Source organism: Saccharomyces mikatae (assembly GCF_947241705.1).
Source record: "Saccharomyces mikatae IFO 1815 strain IFO1815 genome assembly, chromosome: 15".
NCBI lineage: Eukaryota > Fungi > Ascomycota > Saccharomycetes > Saccharomycetales > Saccharomycetaceae > Saccharomyces > Saccharomyces mikatae.
This window is the reverse complement of record NC_079270.1, coordinates 1,062,920-1,079,249: the sequence shown is the minus strand read 5'-3', so window position 1 is coordinate 1,079,249 and position 16,330 is coordinate 1,062,920. Positions and strand designations below refer to the sequence as shown.

At 39.6% G+C, this 16,330-nt stretch overlaps 6 protein-coding genes across 6 annotated transcripts; 3 read left to right on the top strand and 3 right to left on the bottom strand.

Moving 5' to 3' along the window:
* Window positions 1–590: 590 nt before the first annotated feature.
* Window positions 591–1,487, top strand: SMKI15G5170 (pyridoxal 5'-phosphate synthase subunit PdxS; the record flags this gene model as incomplete). The annotated part of the gene is made up of 1 exon (XM_056226024.1): window positions 591–1,487. The coding sequence occupies one exon, from the start codon at window positions 591–593 to the stop codon at window positions 1,485–1,487; it is 897 nt and encodes a 298-aa protein (XP_056079784.1).
* Window positions 1,488–2,146: 659 nt separating this feature from the next.
* On the top strand, window positions 2,147–3,169 carry SMKI15G5160 (NMT1/THI5 family protein; the record flags this gene model as incomplete). Its single annotated transcript, XM_056226023.1, has 1 exon — window positions 2,147–3,169. One exon carries the CDS (start codon window positions 2,147–2,149, stop codon window positions 3,167–3,169), a length of 1,023 nt encoding a protein of 340 aa, XP_056079783.1.
* A 338-nt stretch (window positions 3,170–3,507) lies between these two features.
* Window positions 3,508–4,923, bottom strand: SMKI15G5150 (glycoside hydrolase family 27 protein; the record flags this gene model as incomplete). The annotated part of the gene is made up of 1 exon (XM_056226022.1): window positions 3,508–4,923. One exon carries the CDS (start codon window positions 4,921–4,923, stop codon window positions 3,508–3,510), a length of 1,416 nt encoding a protein of 471 aa, XP_056079782.1.
* A 1,785-nt stretch (window positions 4,924–6,708) lies between these two features.
* On the top strand, window positions 6,709–7,848 carry AIF1 (Aif1p; the record flags this gene model as incomplete). The annotated part of the gene is made up of 1 exon (XM_056226021.1): window positions 6,709–7,848. One exon carries the CDS (start codon window positions 6,709–6,711, stop codon window positions 7,846–7,848), a length of 1,140 nt encoding a protein of 379 aa, XP_056079781.1.
* A 593-nt stretch (window positions 7,849–8,441) lies between these two features.
* Window positions 8,442–12,950, bottom strand: SMKI15G5130 (pleiotropic drug resistance family ABC transporter; the record flags this gene model as incomplete). The annotated part of the gene is made up of 1 exon (XM_056226020.1): window positions 8,442–12,950. One exon carries the CDS (start codon window positions 12,948–12,950, stop codon window positions 8,442–8,444), a length of 4,509 nt encoding a protein of 1,502 aa, XP_056079780.1.
* Window positions 12,951–13,971: 1,021 nt separating this feature from the next.
* Window positions 13,972–16,038, bottom strand: SMKI15G5120 (uncharacterized protein; the record flags this gene model as incomplete). Its single annotated transcript, XM_056226018.1, has 1 exon — window positions 13,972–16,038. The coding sequence occupies one exon, from the start codon at window positions 16,036–16,038 to the stop codon at window positions 13,972–13,974; it is 2,067 nt and encodes a 688-aa protein (XP_056079779.1).
* Window positions 16,039–16,330: the final 292 nt, after the last annotated feature.

The window sequence follows — 16,330 nt, the reverse complement described above, 5'->3', positions numbered from 1 at the left end:
TCTTCTCCGCTAACGTTCAGTGCCCGATATTTAGTTTGTTTATTTAAAAAAAACTGATGGTAAGCACAGGTAGGATTTGGTGTGTTTGTGGTTGTTTTGGACGATTCATTCTCTACATACCTATGCGCTTAACAAACGCACATTATAGCGCCAGTACACCGATTACGATGGACATTAATCGGATATCTTTCGTTGATTGGCCCACTCCCAGCCAGGCTGAATTTTACAAAGTGAAAGCGTTCAGTTCTCACCGAAATAAATGGGCTTTTATCAATAAGCAATCTGTGAAAACTAGTCACTGAAATGTATAGTGTCGCGGGCCATTCTTACGGTTTCCAATGAAGCGACGCGCCGCTTAATGACATAATATTGATCGCAGTAATAGTATATCATTGTGAATCGCAAAATTGAGCAAAATAAAACAGGAAAACAAAAACAATATAGGTACTCATGTGGACAACGATTGTAGCCATATAAGACTGCTCTGCTTTTCAGCTGCTTGGTGAATTTTTTACTGTTTTCCGATTTCTGCAACAGAGCCATAGCAACTGCAGATATCAAATAAAACAAGAAGAAAGAAATAAGAAAAAATGTCAGAATTCAAGGTGAAAGCTGGTTTAGCCCAAATGTTAAAGGGTGGTGTAATCATGGACGTGGTCACACCTGAACAGGCCATCATTGCTGAAAGAGCAGGTGCTTGTGCTGTTATGGCCTTGGAACGTATCCCAGCCGATATGCGTAAATCTGGCCAAGTGTGCCGTATGTCAGACCCACACATGATCAAGGAAATCATGGCTGCTGTTTCGATTCCAGTGATGGCTAAGGTCCGTATCGGCCACTTTGTGGAAGCACAGATCTTGGAGGCACTACAAGTAGATTACATTGACGAAAGTGAAGTCTTGACTCCAGCCGATTGGACACACCACATTGAAAAGAATAACTACAAGGTCCCATTTGTTTGCGGTGCCAAGGATCTCGGTGAAGCATTGAGAAGAATAAACGAGGGTGCCGCAATGATCCGTACCAAGGGAGAAGCTGGTACTGGTGACGTTTCCGAGGCTGTCAAGCACATCACCAAGATCAAAGCAGAGATCCAACAGTACAAAGAGACTTTGAAAAACGAAGCAGACTTCGCAGCAAAGGCCGCTGAATTAAGGGTACCGGTCGAACTATTGAAGTCTACACTAGAAAAGGGCAAACTGCCCGTGGTCAACTTTGCTGCCGGTGGCGTGGCCACTCCAGCTGACGCAGCTTTACTAATGCAATTGGGCTGTGAGGGTGTATTTGTTGGTTCTGGTATATTCAAATCCTCAGACCCTCAAAAGCTAGCTGGCGCCATTGTTGAAGCGACAACACACTACGACAACCCAGAAAAACTACTACAAGTGTCCAGCGACTTGGGTGATCTGATGGGTGGTATCTCCATCCAATCAATCAATGAGGCTGGTGGCAAAAACGGCGCAAGATTGTCTGAAATTGGGTGGTAGACACGACCAACGCTGGTATAGCATTTCCTTTTTTCCCTCAAAGGGAGCCACTTACTTATCGTAGATATTACATAATTCTGTACAATATCATAACTTAATACAATATTCAACAGAGATTCTACCGTACAAAACCAAGACCGAAACCTCCATGGTTCTTTTGCTCTACGGTTCTGGCATTCCATGCTCTCTACATACTGCTTGCGGTCTCGAGTTCAAAGGCACGGCTGCTTATATAGGCAGGTGTATTCTCTTTGCGGATCATGTAAGTATGCGATTAGGCGATCCGGTGTCTCATTTTTTTAGGGGAATCGCATCAATGCATTAATCATATATGCAGCAAATCATTAGGAAGCAGCATGGAATTGATGCATTTATCGGTTCTCAACCACGATATGTTACGTTGCGTGCTATTGAGGAATGTTGAGTATTCAGCTAGTGGTCTCCAAATGCTATTATTATTAACTCAAAAGAAGCAGCGTGTCTTTTTGGTAGAGAAAACCAAGGCGTCATCGTATATTAGTAGCTGCCAGAGCCACTGGCATTGAATCATATATAAACCTCGTATTATAGCTCTTGTGTAGAGTATTCTTGTTCTTGTTCTCTTTCTCTTCTCAATTGTAAAGATAACCACACATCAACAGTAAACACATTTCCCAGATATGTCTACCGATAAGATTACATTTTTGTTGAACTGGCAACCAACTCCATACCACATTCCAATCTTCTTGGCTCAAACCAAGGGTTACTTCAAGGAACAAGGTCTAGACCTTGCCATCCTAGAGCCAACCAACCCTTCCGATGTCACTGAATTGATTGGTTCTGGTAAGGTTGACATGGGTTTGAAGGCCATGATCCACACCTTGGCTGCTAAGGCCCGTGGTTTCCCAGTCACCTCTGTTGCTTCCTTGTTGGACGAACCTTTCACTGGTGTTTTGTACTTGAAGGGCAGCGGTATCACTGAGGACTTCCAATCTCTAAAGGGTAAGAGAATTGGTTACGTCGGTGAATTCGGTAAGATTCAAATCGATGAATTGACCAAGCACTACGGTATGAAGCCAGAAGACTACACTGCCGTCAGATGTGGTATGAACGTCGCCAAGTACATCATCGAAGGTAAGATCGATGCTGGTATTGGTATCGAATGTATGCAACAAGTCGAATTGGAAGAATACTTAGCCAAGCAAGGCAGACCAGCTTCCGATGCTAAGATGTTAAGAATCGACAAGTTGGCTTGTTTGGGTTGCTGTTGTTTCTGTACCGTCCTTTACATCTGTAACGACGAATTTTTGAAGAAGAACCCAGAAAAGGTCAGAAAGTTCTTGAACGCCATCAAGAAGGCTACTGACTACGTTCTATCCGACCCAGTTGCCGCTTGGAAGGAATACGTCGACTTCAAGCCTCAATTGAACAACGACCTGTCTTACAAACAATACCAAAGATGTTACGCTTACTTCTCTTCATCTTTGTTCAATGTCCATCGTGACTGGAAGAAGGTTACCGGTTACGGTAAGAGATTGGCCATTTTACCACCAGACTACGTCGCCAACTACACTAACGAATACTTATCTTGGCCAGAACCAGAAGAAGTTTCTGATCCATTAGAAGCTCAAAGATTGATGGCCATTCACCAAGAAAAATGTAGACAAGAAGGTACCTTCAAGAGATTGGCTCTTCCAGCTTAAACGTGCCGCGCCAACTGTTGAGCAGCTGTTTCTTTTCTCGTTAATGATTTCACATTGGTTATTTACTATTATCAAACAAATAAATATATATCAATATATGTGTAACGCACTCATCAACTAACATCAATCTACATATCTGCACATCTTTATTGGCAAAATTATGAAAACTAAAAACTTTTAATGGTTTATTGTTATTGCTCGGGTGAATTTTATGTCGTATAATGCTACATTACTTATGTTCCTACTTATCATAATAAACTGGAACTAAAACTATATACGAAGTAAAAAGAATTCATACCTTATAAAAGTATATGTATACATTCGCTTTGTATACAATTTTAGCGAGAACGTCTTAACCTATACAATGCAACTCCATGAGCTGGAACAGTGGTGTTAAGTAACCCACCAGGAGAAACAGTACCAATCTGGACGCCAAATAATCTAGTATCGTTCTTCGACAGCCCTTCTTTGTAAGATAATTCAGTAGCATTGTACAGACTACTGTTAGTCACTTTGTTATTCTTAAGAATGTTAGACGCTATGGTGTTGTCGATCCTGTTGGCCCATAGATCATAAATATCCCAGCTTGAAGATAATTCTTCGGAACCCAAGTAGCTATCAAAGAAAATGTCTTCTAAACTAGCATTCATTGGCCTTTTCTTATTACTCCCATTCAATAGAGCAATAACTTGGTCACCATTATCGAGGGGACAGCTCCAGAGCTGAATTTCTCCTTTGCCGTACTTGTCAGTTTGTGAAACATAATGTCTCCATACCCTTGTTGCTGGTACACCCTTTGGATCTTGGTTGATGGCTATAACAGAAGCCTGGCTATATATAGAATACGAAGACTCCTTCAAGTGATTAACATCGGCGCCAATGATAAGTGGAGACTTAACCATTGCCCACATGGAAAAATGAGCCTTTTCTTCATCGTCAGTCAGATTTCCAACTCCAACTTCTAAATTGTCCAAATCATTCCAACCACCAATCCCTGCATTTTGCCCCATTGGAGCGGCTTTGTTAAGAATATTCATGATAGAACAATGAAAACCAGCATATGAGCAATCATACTGGTCACCATCACAAGGACACCTGCTGTCAGGGCGATCGAACTCAGGGTAAATGTCACCACTCATTCTCCAAGAATTGGCTATATCGGATCCCCAGTAAAATGTCAAGTCCTGGCCCCAATTACACAAAGAATAAAAAATGGGCCTGCCGGTTTTGTTCAAAGCATCAGACATAGCTTTGTAGCGTTTGTAGGACGTTTCTGGGGTGCCAAATTTGCCTTTGTTATAGCAGTTATCATACTTCAAATAATCAACCCCATTTCTAGCAAAGAACTCTGCATCTTCTTGCTCATGTCCCAAAGATCCAGGGTATCCCGCACAAGTGTATTCACCGGCAGACGAGTACATACCAAACAGGAAGTTATTGTTATGAAGATGCCTTGCCACGTGATCCATTCCATTGGGAAACTTGTTCTTGTCTGCAACAAGTGTACCGTTGGAATTCCTGCCGCTAGACCAGCAATCATCGAGTATAACGTATTTATAGCCCAAATCTTTCAACCCTATTTCAGAAATTCGATCAGCAGTGTTCAAAAGTAATTGCTCACTGACGTCGCAGGCAAATGTATTCCAATTGTCCCAACCCATCTGGGGAGTAAGGCCAAGTCCATTGTAACTTGGGGATGAGCCAAGCGCACCAGTAACAGCAGCGGCTGTAATGAAGAGATATATGTAAGACATTGTTGGTTTCTTTCTATGAGGAGCAGTTGAGTACTGGGTATCATACTTTCCTTTTATCAATATTTTCTCTATATTTATAACCTACATTCGTTACTTCGTACAAGGACCACAACATCTCGAGACGTATATTACCAACGCCAACAATAAACTCATTGTTAATAGGTTTGTTTTAGTCTATTGCGGGAAACACAAGGCCGAAGTAGTGGACCAATGTGGTCCGGAAAGAGCCAGGGGGTTTATAGGCTCACTCCCTCGGATTTTCGAATACATTGCGTCTTTACAGACCAACTCTACCTTTTGTGATATGACCAAAGAAATATTTTTATTATTAGGCACAAAATACTGTTTATTATTTTTTCTTTCTACTTTTTCCTTAGTTTGACTGTGGGAGTATCTATATCTAATATAGTACCGATAAATAAAAGAAAGAAATTAAAATTTACTTATTTACAACCTTGTCCATTTAAAAGGCTATTTTCTAGAATTAATTTTCCGATCATAGGTACCCAGAAATACTATGCCTCTTCCTTCACCACTGACAGCAGAAAATGAAAAACGTCTCACAAACTTTTAATATTAACAAAGTCCCTTCTTTGTGTAGATTTCTGCAAATTTTAAGTAGCACCTCCAATGGACTTGATTGGTAGCGTTGTCGACACGATGTCAGGAGATTTCTATTACTTATGGGTATCTTCTTCTTGTCTGGTCGTGCCGAAAAAATCCTTATAGCAAGTTACTGGTGCAAACTCCGTGTCATTTGTAAAAAGAAGTGCGACTAACCTGACAATGTCCTCCAAGCCGCCAGCAACAAAATTTGTTGTTTGTTGTTGGGTCACAGTAATACCAAGTTGTACTTTCAACTGTGTTTATACCACTTTGCCTACAATTTCATACAAGAAATAGTGCCTGATTTCGAGAAGAAACCACTATGAGTATCTGACTGCTTTTATTATTGCAGCTCTCATTGCTGTCAAGGGTCCAGTTTTATCGTAGAGCTCATGTTTCTGATAAAGACGTCTAAATTAACAGCTAAGTTCATACCAAATTAACTTGGAACATAAACTGAGATTTTGTTGAACGGATAACTTCTTCAATAATCTCCATTCATGATGCAATTCTAATAAAAATAGCTGGATGATCCTTACGTTTTTCTACATTTTCACTTCAATGTTCCGAACCAAGTGACTGTCCATTTCAGTGCTATTTTCAACTAGCAGTTAATAATCTGTTCGGAAAATTAGAAGTAACCTCAAAATTTTCTGATGTGAAATCACTTAAAATTAAAAGAGACTGTATTTCGTTACTGCTGACAATTTCCACTCATTTTTTTTGGCCATGTCAGGCACTATGTTAAACAAGCATTACTCTCCAGATTGACTCTCTGGAAATTCAATTCGAAAAACAGGTTTCAAAAGAAGCAATCCCCACTCTCAAACATAACGGAGCGAGTGCAATGTTCTCATGTGAGTGTTTTAAAGAGGAATGACAGTTTCCCATACAATTGTAGGGATGAAGCTAAGCACTACAGGTCTTCGTATTTAGTGATATGTAGACATGCTACCGCGATTAGTAATGAACAATGTCAGATCATTAATTGCCAAAACCGATAAAAGTAAAACAAGCCTAGACTATATTATCATTATCTCCACTGTTGCGGCCGCAACGCACTATAAGTAGCAGCACGTTAAAGACAGAGGTAACTAGCTAGTCTTGTATATACTTTCAAATCATTCTTGTTCACAAATATCTAAGAAAGAACTGAAAAAAAAGGAAAGAACTGAAATTATGACAAGCAATATTAAGAGTGTGGTGGTTGTCGGCGCCGGTGTGTTTGGGGTGTCTGTAGCGAACCATCTGTGCAGGGAGCTAGATGCCAATAAATACCGGGTAAAGCTTATCACTGTATCTGATTATGTGTATTTCCTACCCTCTGCTGTACGGTTGACTGTATCTAAAGACTACACTAAGTCAATTCTACCTTTAAAAAGTGTCCTTGACGATGGCGTTGAGGTTATCAAAGAGAAGGTTACCAGCTTTGACGTTGAAAAAGTGGTACTAGAATCAAGTGGGCCTACCAACTTCGATGTCTTGATCCTTGCAACAGGCTCGAAGTGGTCTGATCCAATCGGTTCAACCTACATCTTCGGGGACAACTATGAAGAGTATTTTGAAAAAGAGGCATCTAGAATTTCAGATGCTAGCCATATAGTTTTCCTTGGTGGCGGTTTTGTGAACTGTGAACTGGCTGGCGAACTGATATTCAAGTATGCAGAGGAGATTAATTCTGGAGAAAAGCGTATTTCCATTATTCACAATTCTGATAAACTGCTACCAAGTTCTGGGTTATATAATGATACTATCAGAAGAAAGGTGACGAACTATCTTGCCAATAATGGAGTAAAATTGTACTTGAACACTGTAGGGGTTTCTTGCGATACCTCACCGAACCGTATATTCCTGGGCGAGGGCTCATCAGAACACATCGATGCTGATTTGATATACAGAGGCGTCGGAATTTCACCAAGTGTGCCATCTAACGATATTTCAAAACTTTGTGATAAAAAAGGAATTATTGATGTTGAAAAGAACTTTCAGGTAAAGGCCGTCGAAGCAGGAAACGTTTTCGCTATTGGAGACGTCACAAATTTCAGGTATCATGGATTAGTCAAAAGGGAAAATTGGGTTGACGTTTTGACCCGCAACATTGTAAGTTCTTTGCAAGAAGGAGCAAGCGCTAATCTCGTTGATGCAGATTCTCTCGAAACAGGCCATGCTCCAACCGGTGTATCTCTTGGGCCAAATGCAGGATTTGGACAGTTTCCAGTACCAGTACTTGGGACGATCAATATCCCATCGTTCCTAATTTCTAGGGTTAAGTCGAAGAACCTTCTTTCTGACTTAATGGAACCTATGTATAAAAAATAGACAGAAGAATTCACATAGTTTTATCCAGTGAAACAAGGAGAATCAGGGAAGGTGTATGTGGATAACTCAAAATTATCGGGCAACTCGACAAGATTAGAGGCAAGAAAATGCCCCACAGTATGCTTATATTCTTTATGAAGTTTTTCTGATCTATTCATTATATGTGTACATACTATAGTATAAATTGTATACTTTCTGGTACCCTTTTTTTTTTGGAAAAGTATACAATCTAGTAGTCGTAAAGCGTCTTTGCATAACCACTCGACTTGGCTCAGCATGACCAAATGAGGTAACTGCTTTGACGCGGGAAATTATACCTAAAATATATTGCAAAGGTTAGACAATTGACTTCATCTGATAGGACAGCACCTAGTAATTGGCGGACTGCTTTGTAGTGTCTATCTCCTTAAATTCAATCCCCAAACACCCTTTCAAACGATGTCCGGTAATGGAAGACATTCAAGACTACATGTTCTGCCATGAATACAAAATCATTCACAAAAAAAAATAGGGCCTTTTTAAAAAGGATATACAGTTTGCGAGGGAAATATATATATATATATATTTAATATAAATGTTCTGTATAACCATAATCATTTTCGCTTGAATCTCGCCATTAGCCTTTTCACTATGCCAATATTCATCGGAGAAATGTGTTTGATCTGAATAAGATAGTACATTAAGATCATGCCGAAAATGTTGAAGGCAATATAGGCCCAATATATACCAAAGTTTCTCCATAAGTAGCTGAAGTTGGAGCTTATATGCGCCAGGTATTCATCACCAACTTTATAGACACAGTACGCACATTTCGAGGTAGCTTCTGGGTTGGCGATATATCCACTGCCATGCTTGAAAAAAGGTTTGGTAAATTCACCACAAGTTTGACCTGCTGGTGGATTAAAAATGGACAGCTCCTTCTTCGAGCACCTTACAGGTTTCTTGTGCATCATTAGCCCAATCAAGTTTTGCACGAAATATGTATAAGGAGATAGCTTCCACATGAATGTCCAAAAGCCAGGCATTAGGGAAGATGGTTGAAGAACACCACAAAACGTAATCAGCATGGATAAAAAGAATCCCATAATGACATTGGCAGACTCTAAGTTGGGAGACATATAAAGGACCAATAAAGCAAGACCAACATAGTAAAACTGAAAAACGATGGCATAATTTAGATAAAACAGGCCAGACCTGGAAGCCTCGAAGAAAATTCCCAAGGGGAAATAAAATGAAACAAAGAATATAGTTGAGAACAGCAAATGGTATGGCAGTTCATTTAGGTACTGAGTTATCAAAAGAAGAGACCAATGGAACATGTTGGACTTTGATTCACGAACTTCGTATAGTTCCTTGGCAGCAATCGCACGGGCCTGAATCTGGTTGGTAGCAGGGGCAGATATAACAATAGCCATAAAACAAGCGAACATCGTATTCTGCAAGCCAATGAAACTATCATCAACGTGAAAGAAAGTAAATCCAATAAACAACCCACTGACCATCAACAGCATCATCTTGGACATGATATAGTTAAGATTTCTCCAAAAAGTCAAACTAGTCCTACTTAGCACATATCTGAATTGATAAAAATATGAGGCTGCATACTTCGAAGAATCTATACCAGTATTCTGAGATACAGATGACGACATATCCTTGATCATGGTGTCAATTTCTTCATTGGCCGTTTTCATCTCAGGAGACGCCTTCCATATATCATGCCAGTTTTCTAAAACAGAAGCAGTAGCACCAGCACCAATGGCTTCCAGAACGTACTCCGCTGGATTTTCATTTGGTTGGCATTTTCTCGCACCATTCCTTTCGAAATATCCCAGGACCGAACTTGAGTTCTTACCCACATCGCCAAAGTAAACTGTTTGACCACCTTTTCTCAAAAGCAATAATCTATCAAACTGCTCAAACAGAGTAGCAGAAGGTTGGTGAATGGTGCACAGAATAGATTGACCTGCTTGCGCTAATTTTTTCAACATTGTGACAATGGCCCATGCGGCCTGTGAATCCAACCCGGAAGTTGGCTCATCCAAAAATAATAGTAAGTCTGGTTTGCCAACCAATTCAACACCAATCGAAAGCTTCTTTCTTTGTTCAACGTTCAAACCATAACCAATTTCACCTACGAGAGCTTCAGAATACTCTTGCATCCCAAGGATGTCCATGATCTTTTCGACATACTTCATTTTTTCTGTGTCAGGAACAGATTGTGGACGACGCATGCGCGCACTAAACTGTAAAGATTCCCTGACGGTTAGTTCTGCGATATGAATATCCTGTTGCTGTACATAACCAGTACGTCTTTCAAAACTTGCGTCAATTGGAAATCCATTGACCAACATATCACCAGTTATGGTGCCAACGTTTCTTTGAGCTAATGTGTTTAATAATGTTGTTTTACCAGCACCAGACTCACCCATCAATGCTGTCAATGTACCTGGAACGCAGTAACCGCTCACATTGTCTAAAAGCATACGCTCTCCGTTGTTATACGGAATTGTAAAACAAACATCTTTCCAAACGAAGACACCCGTCGTCTCCAAACCTTCAAAATCATCCTTTCCACTAAAATCGCTGCTGGAAACCATGTCCTTCATATCCTGCGCTGTCAAAGACGAAGTAAAAACTTCCTCATCATTTCTACCAGTGGTTTGCATCTTTTGCAGGGCATTCTTTGTGCCCTTTTTGAAGACTAGAGCATCACCACCACCTTTAACGGGATTCTTGAACTCTGTGAATACAGCTTTCAAGACAATATAGCCAATGAGAAAACACCACATAATGCCGAAATTCCTCCAGGTGTGCTTATAATCGTATTGGAACTGTGCTTTCAGATAGTCATCACCAAGAACCCAGGATTGACCAGGCCTAGAACCAACAAATGCACATACTTGGTTTTCGGACGAGACAACTTCAAAACCAGGGCCAGAAGGAACCAAAGTACCTCCACAATCCATACGTCTCCCATGAAATTCTGCGTTCAACATCGATTCAAAAGCATATCTAATGGGAAGAATGTACGAAATCCACTTGAACCATGGATGCATTGAAGGTAGTTGTATCATGTACGTCGAATACATGGAAATAGCCAACATCAAGACACCAGCTATAGAGTTCGCTTGAGACAGAGTATCACACAATGAAGAAACCATTTCAAATAACCCTGTGATAGTCTCTGAGCACATGCTCAAAAACAGATATACGGTGAAAAAGCTACCGGCACTCACGTGTAAACCGGATAAGAAGTACAAAATGATTAGAAAAAACGTCAGGCCAATCATTCTGAAAGGAAATGAGGATATAGTACTTGCCAATGCTTCTGCAGAGGGATGGTAAAGGGAGTAGACCCTGTGTTTTTGTAAGATTTGTCTATGTTCGAAATTGATATTGGCTAACCCCATTAATGAGTAATACAATAAGGAAAAGAACAAAACACCTCCTCTAGAAAAAGCACCTGAGGTGGACGAAGAGGTTTGATAAAACAAAGACCCGATGATAAAAGATTGTGCAATGGCAGCACATGTATTTATTACCGTATACGACTTATTGCCGTAGATTCTTTGAAAACCTCTGATGGTACACAGCTTAACCTGTTCCCAGTAAGAAATTGTGAAATAGGAGGATTTTCTGGTACCCTTGGATTTCTCTTGTGCCATGGACTTGTCGTAAATTGCTTTAACTTTCTCCGTATCAACTTTTTGTTTAAGCTCCTGAATCTCACGCTGTAGATTATCAAATTCTGGAGAATCAAGCCAATATCTTTCAAACTCTTCTGCGGTACGAGGTACAGTATTCTCAAAACCGGGCCTTACCTCGTGAAAACCGTCAGGATCGGTAAGAGCAGTTAGATATTCGGCAGTAGATTGTCTTGCTGGACACAAATAACCCATTGCTTGAAAGTAATTTTTTGCTTCAGTAACTTCGCCATAGAAAATTTGTCTACCGGCGTACAAGACAGTGACTTTATCAAAAGTCTCATATATTTTTTCGCTGGCTTGGTAGACAGTGACGAGGGCGGTAGAGCCCAATAAGTTGGTCATGATACGAATAGCTTGTGCATATTCTAGAGCAGTGGAGGCGTCAAGACCTCTCGTGGCGTTGTCCCAACAATATATTGAACCTCTGGCTGCCAACGCCTCAGCAATCGAGACACGCTTACGTTCACCACCAGATACACCCCTGACAAAATCATTACCTACTTTGGTATTATAGGTGTGAGTCAAACCAAAAATTGTGGCATACAAGTCTCTCTGGCTTGCGATATATTCCGCCCTGGTAACATTATTTACCCTCTTTGCAGGTGTTTTACAGGCAATAGCAAAATCTAAAGTCTGTTTCACCGTTAAATATGGGAAATGAACGTCTAGTTCACCATTGTAAATAACGTCAGATTTATAACGTCGCATCATTTCGTCCTGAGGAATACCATCGTAAGATATATCGCCTGTGACACCGCCTGCAAACTGACTGGTCTCGCCCGCTGCAATTTTCAAGAATGAAGAGCAACCAGCACCTGGTCTTCCTAAGACAAGAACCATTTCCCCAGACTTCGCCACCAAATTGACACTCTTCAAAATTGTTCTCATCCTTTTACGGTTTTTTATTTCACGAATACCCTTGATTATTGTCCATGGTAAACAAAGTATATCCCCAAATGTTTGTCCTTCCAGGAAGGTGGAATCGAACCCTTCAGCTGAGACACTTTCCATAGTTACCCCGGCTTTACGAAGATGGATACCTTGTTCGGAAGCGTCTCTAACAAATGATCCGATAATAGCAGAAGCATCGAATGCTTCTGAACAAGGCTTTTCCCAATCTATAGGGCCATCCCTTAATGTATGATGAGACAAAGTACGAGCTATTGTCTGAATACGGGCTACTGTATCCTCATCTATTCCAGGTCCACCATCGTCATTAACTTCATCATTTCTACAATCGTTGAAAGAAGATATGTGGGAGTGGCTTGTAAGCATTTTTACAATCTTATCGCCTTGGGTATCATCTATTATGGGTTTTGTTTGAAAGTTTTCGTTACTTAAGGATACTTCGGATTCTGCAGAACTAATACGCCCAGAGCCTGTAGAAGAGGGCATGGCAGTAAAATCTATATTAATAATTTATTTGCCTTGACTAAGCCGCTGTACTTCTATACTGATCGGTATCTTGAAATCTAGATTAAAATTAGAAGCACGATGAACGCTGTATGCCGTATTCAAAATTTTGTAATAGCAGTCAGTTTGAAGTTCGTTTCTATGTACAACCGCAGTTGATGGTTGATGAGTAGACGAATTGGTTTGATAGTTTTCTAATTATCTTTATCCTTATATGTTTAGTAATTTTGAAAAGGATGAAATGCTGTCTGCGTCACTATTCGTTGCTTTGTAAGAGTGAGTTTAAAAGCCGAGGCCGCGGATATAAAGCCATGACGTTTTTGACGGGTCTAGAATAAACCATTAGCTTTCTCGGGTCAGATAGCCGGAATAATAAAAAATGGTCGTCAAATAAACATAGTTTAAATGTTAAAGAACACCAAATTTGTCATCATGTACATGCTACTAAGCACATGGATATATTTATTCAGCTTTATGCGACATGGCTGCTGTTATTCTGCCCTTTGTCCTTCATGGTTATAAGGATGTAGATAGATAGGAATCACAAATGGTAAACGAATCTCTTTGATAGCTGTAGATTAACATTTTTATTGTTGATCAAAAAAAAAATCAACAACAGATATCTTGGACTTATACTTTTCATTATTAATCGATTAGCTGGATACAAGGAAGTATGAATAGCATTAAAGTAGTTGGTCGGCACATACCTAATAAAATAGTCTCATATGTTTGATATATTCGATTTGAGAGATGTTCAATCACTATTAAGGTCATCCACCAGAGAGGTATCTAGCGTTGCATGTAGCATAGAGGCGGTCTCTACCATTTCCATTTTTAACGTTGCAGAGGGACCTTTACAGACATTGCATCAAATCATTGGCAATTACAGTAGCGGTTAGATCCATGATGTGATTTGTAATGCGTTTTTCAAAAGTATATACCCTATAAATGAACATATGGTCTATAGGGAAAAAGGGTATTTTCTTAATTCATTCTATCGCAACTATTCAATAAAGTTTCCGAACCATTCTGAGAGACTTGGTTCCAAGTCATTGTCAACCCATGCACTTATAGAAGCGTCATATTGATCCCAGAAAAGGCCTGTTGCCTGATCTGAAGCTTTAATGGTAGCGGATTCTTCTTTGTCATCTTGTTGTACAGATTCATCCTTATCTTCTCCTTTGGATTCCTGAAATTCGGCTACCTCTTTAGCCATAATTCCATTTCTGAGTATGGCGCGGCTAATTTTTTCTAACGAAAGAATAACGAGAAAGCAATATGATCTTTTAAGTACTATCAAGAGTTCTTTACAATCACTTGAATATAGCATATCAAATATCGAGTTTAACATTTGGCTAACCGCCTTCAAGCTAACAAAATAATCACCAGAAATGTTCAATGAACCTATAGAAAAGTCACACACGTGCAGTTCTTGGGGAGAAGATGCAGTTGCTGAACCCTGGAGAGTAGAAAAAAGTAATCCATAAGTTTCGTAAATAACTCTTCCAAGTAAATGGTAAGTAGCCCAAGCGCCCAACTGCAGATGCGGGGGTAGTTTTTTGGAGTTCATGACTGCTTTATGACCGGGGGCAGAAATGTCCATCTTAAAGTAGCTTTTAAGGACGGTTATTGATATATACAAGGAAGTGAACGAGATCTGTATTGTGGTATTGAATGTTTCAGGGCTATTCTCATGGAAGTAATATCTTTGAAGGTTTGACAAGTCTAATATTGTAGTTAATAGGTATAGCAAAGTATGAATTTCCAGGCTCTCCATGAAAGTATAGTTTGCGGGCGTCATATAGAATGGAAGAGGATGAAAGTTACTAGATATGAAGTCCTTGATTTCCAATATAAGTAGTTTAATGTTTGGAGCAGAATTCTTATCATATATCTTTTCCATAACTTTTCTGAGCATGAGTATGGAATTATTGAAAAGGCGGTCTTGCCTGTTCCTATTTGAAGAAGATGTTAGCCTACTAGAGCTGATATCACTAATTTGTAATGGAACACCAATATTAAAAGACACCTGTATATCCATATAAAGAACCCACCACCATAAATTCTCAATGTAGAACTTCTCATTCGAACACAGCGGTACCTCTATATCGGTATGTAGTCCTAGATTTATTGCAATCGAACAAGCCATTTGGATGAGCATGTTCATTCTGGAAAAGTCACCTCCAGTGGAGGCTGTGAAATCCAAATAACAAGCTTTTAGCATGACACACTGGAGTTTTTCCAGGTTGAAGGCCTTCTCAGAAGCGGAGGAAGTTAAATATCTAGAAAAAAAATCCAGCTCCTTGGGTATATCCACATAAAATGAGATACGCAGGATTTCGAGAATGACAACTACACGGTAGAAATTTTTAGTATCGGCTGGTACAAATGTGCTAATTGAATGATAGCCTGTAGATTCGTCTAAAAAACCCTTGATAAAATATGAGCGAAAATCTTGCATAATCTTCTTCGGATCCACTATCTCAAAAGTCTTATGCATTGTATCGCTAAAGTATTTCTGTAAATGCATCTCAACCTCTTCGTAAGAAGGTAAGACCCTACAGACAGCATCGATAAGTGACTCGCCATTTCTCAATATGTTTGGTTCACCCAGTAAAGACCAGTCAAACTGAGAAGAGTAATTATTCTTAGCCTTCCATATATTCCTTTCTTGCTTAAGTTTTTTCCAAGGAGTTGTGAAGTATCCATTAATCTTACTGTTGCAATGCAAATGAAATATTGTCCTCATAGAGGTTACACCACAAGCCAGCCATTTATCCTCTTTTTGGAATATAAATTTAGTTCCTACTAGAGGATTTGCTTCCTCACTTTTACAACTATTGTCTTTCGAACCCACGTGATTAATATCGAAAGGGGTTGTATCTAGGATAGAGTTGGGGATGGATATACTATTTTTATCCGCCTTTTCTCCCAAGTAAACACACTCTGTTTTTCGGATACGACATTGATAACATTGAGGTCTTGCTTGATCGCATTTTTGTTTCTTTCTTCTACAATTCAAACATGCTTTGATAGCCTTGTTTCTTCTTACTGCTTTCTTTTTGTTCATAAATGTAGATCAATGAATCATGTTCTTCATGAAAAAGGTGGTGCAAGAGTAATTGTTTGTGGTATGTAACCATATATTTGGCTCAGTATTAACTAAATTAGTGTGATACAGCAAAGTAACCTTCGTTAGATTCCCTCGTCCAGCGTGACATCCATTTCTAGACCCTAAAACCTAAAGTTGCCATTAAACAAAGAACCCGTGTAATTCATACTATCATACTCAACTCGTGGTTATTTTGGGTAAACGAGATATTTAGTAAACGTGCAGATAAATTATTCTTGACAATAAATCC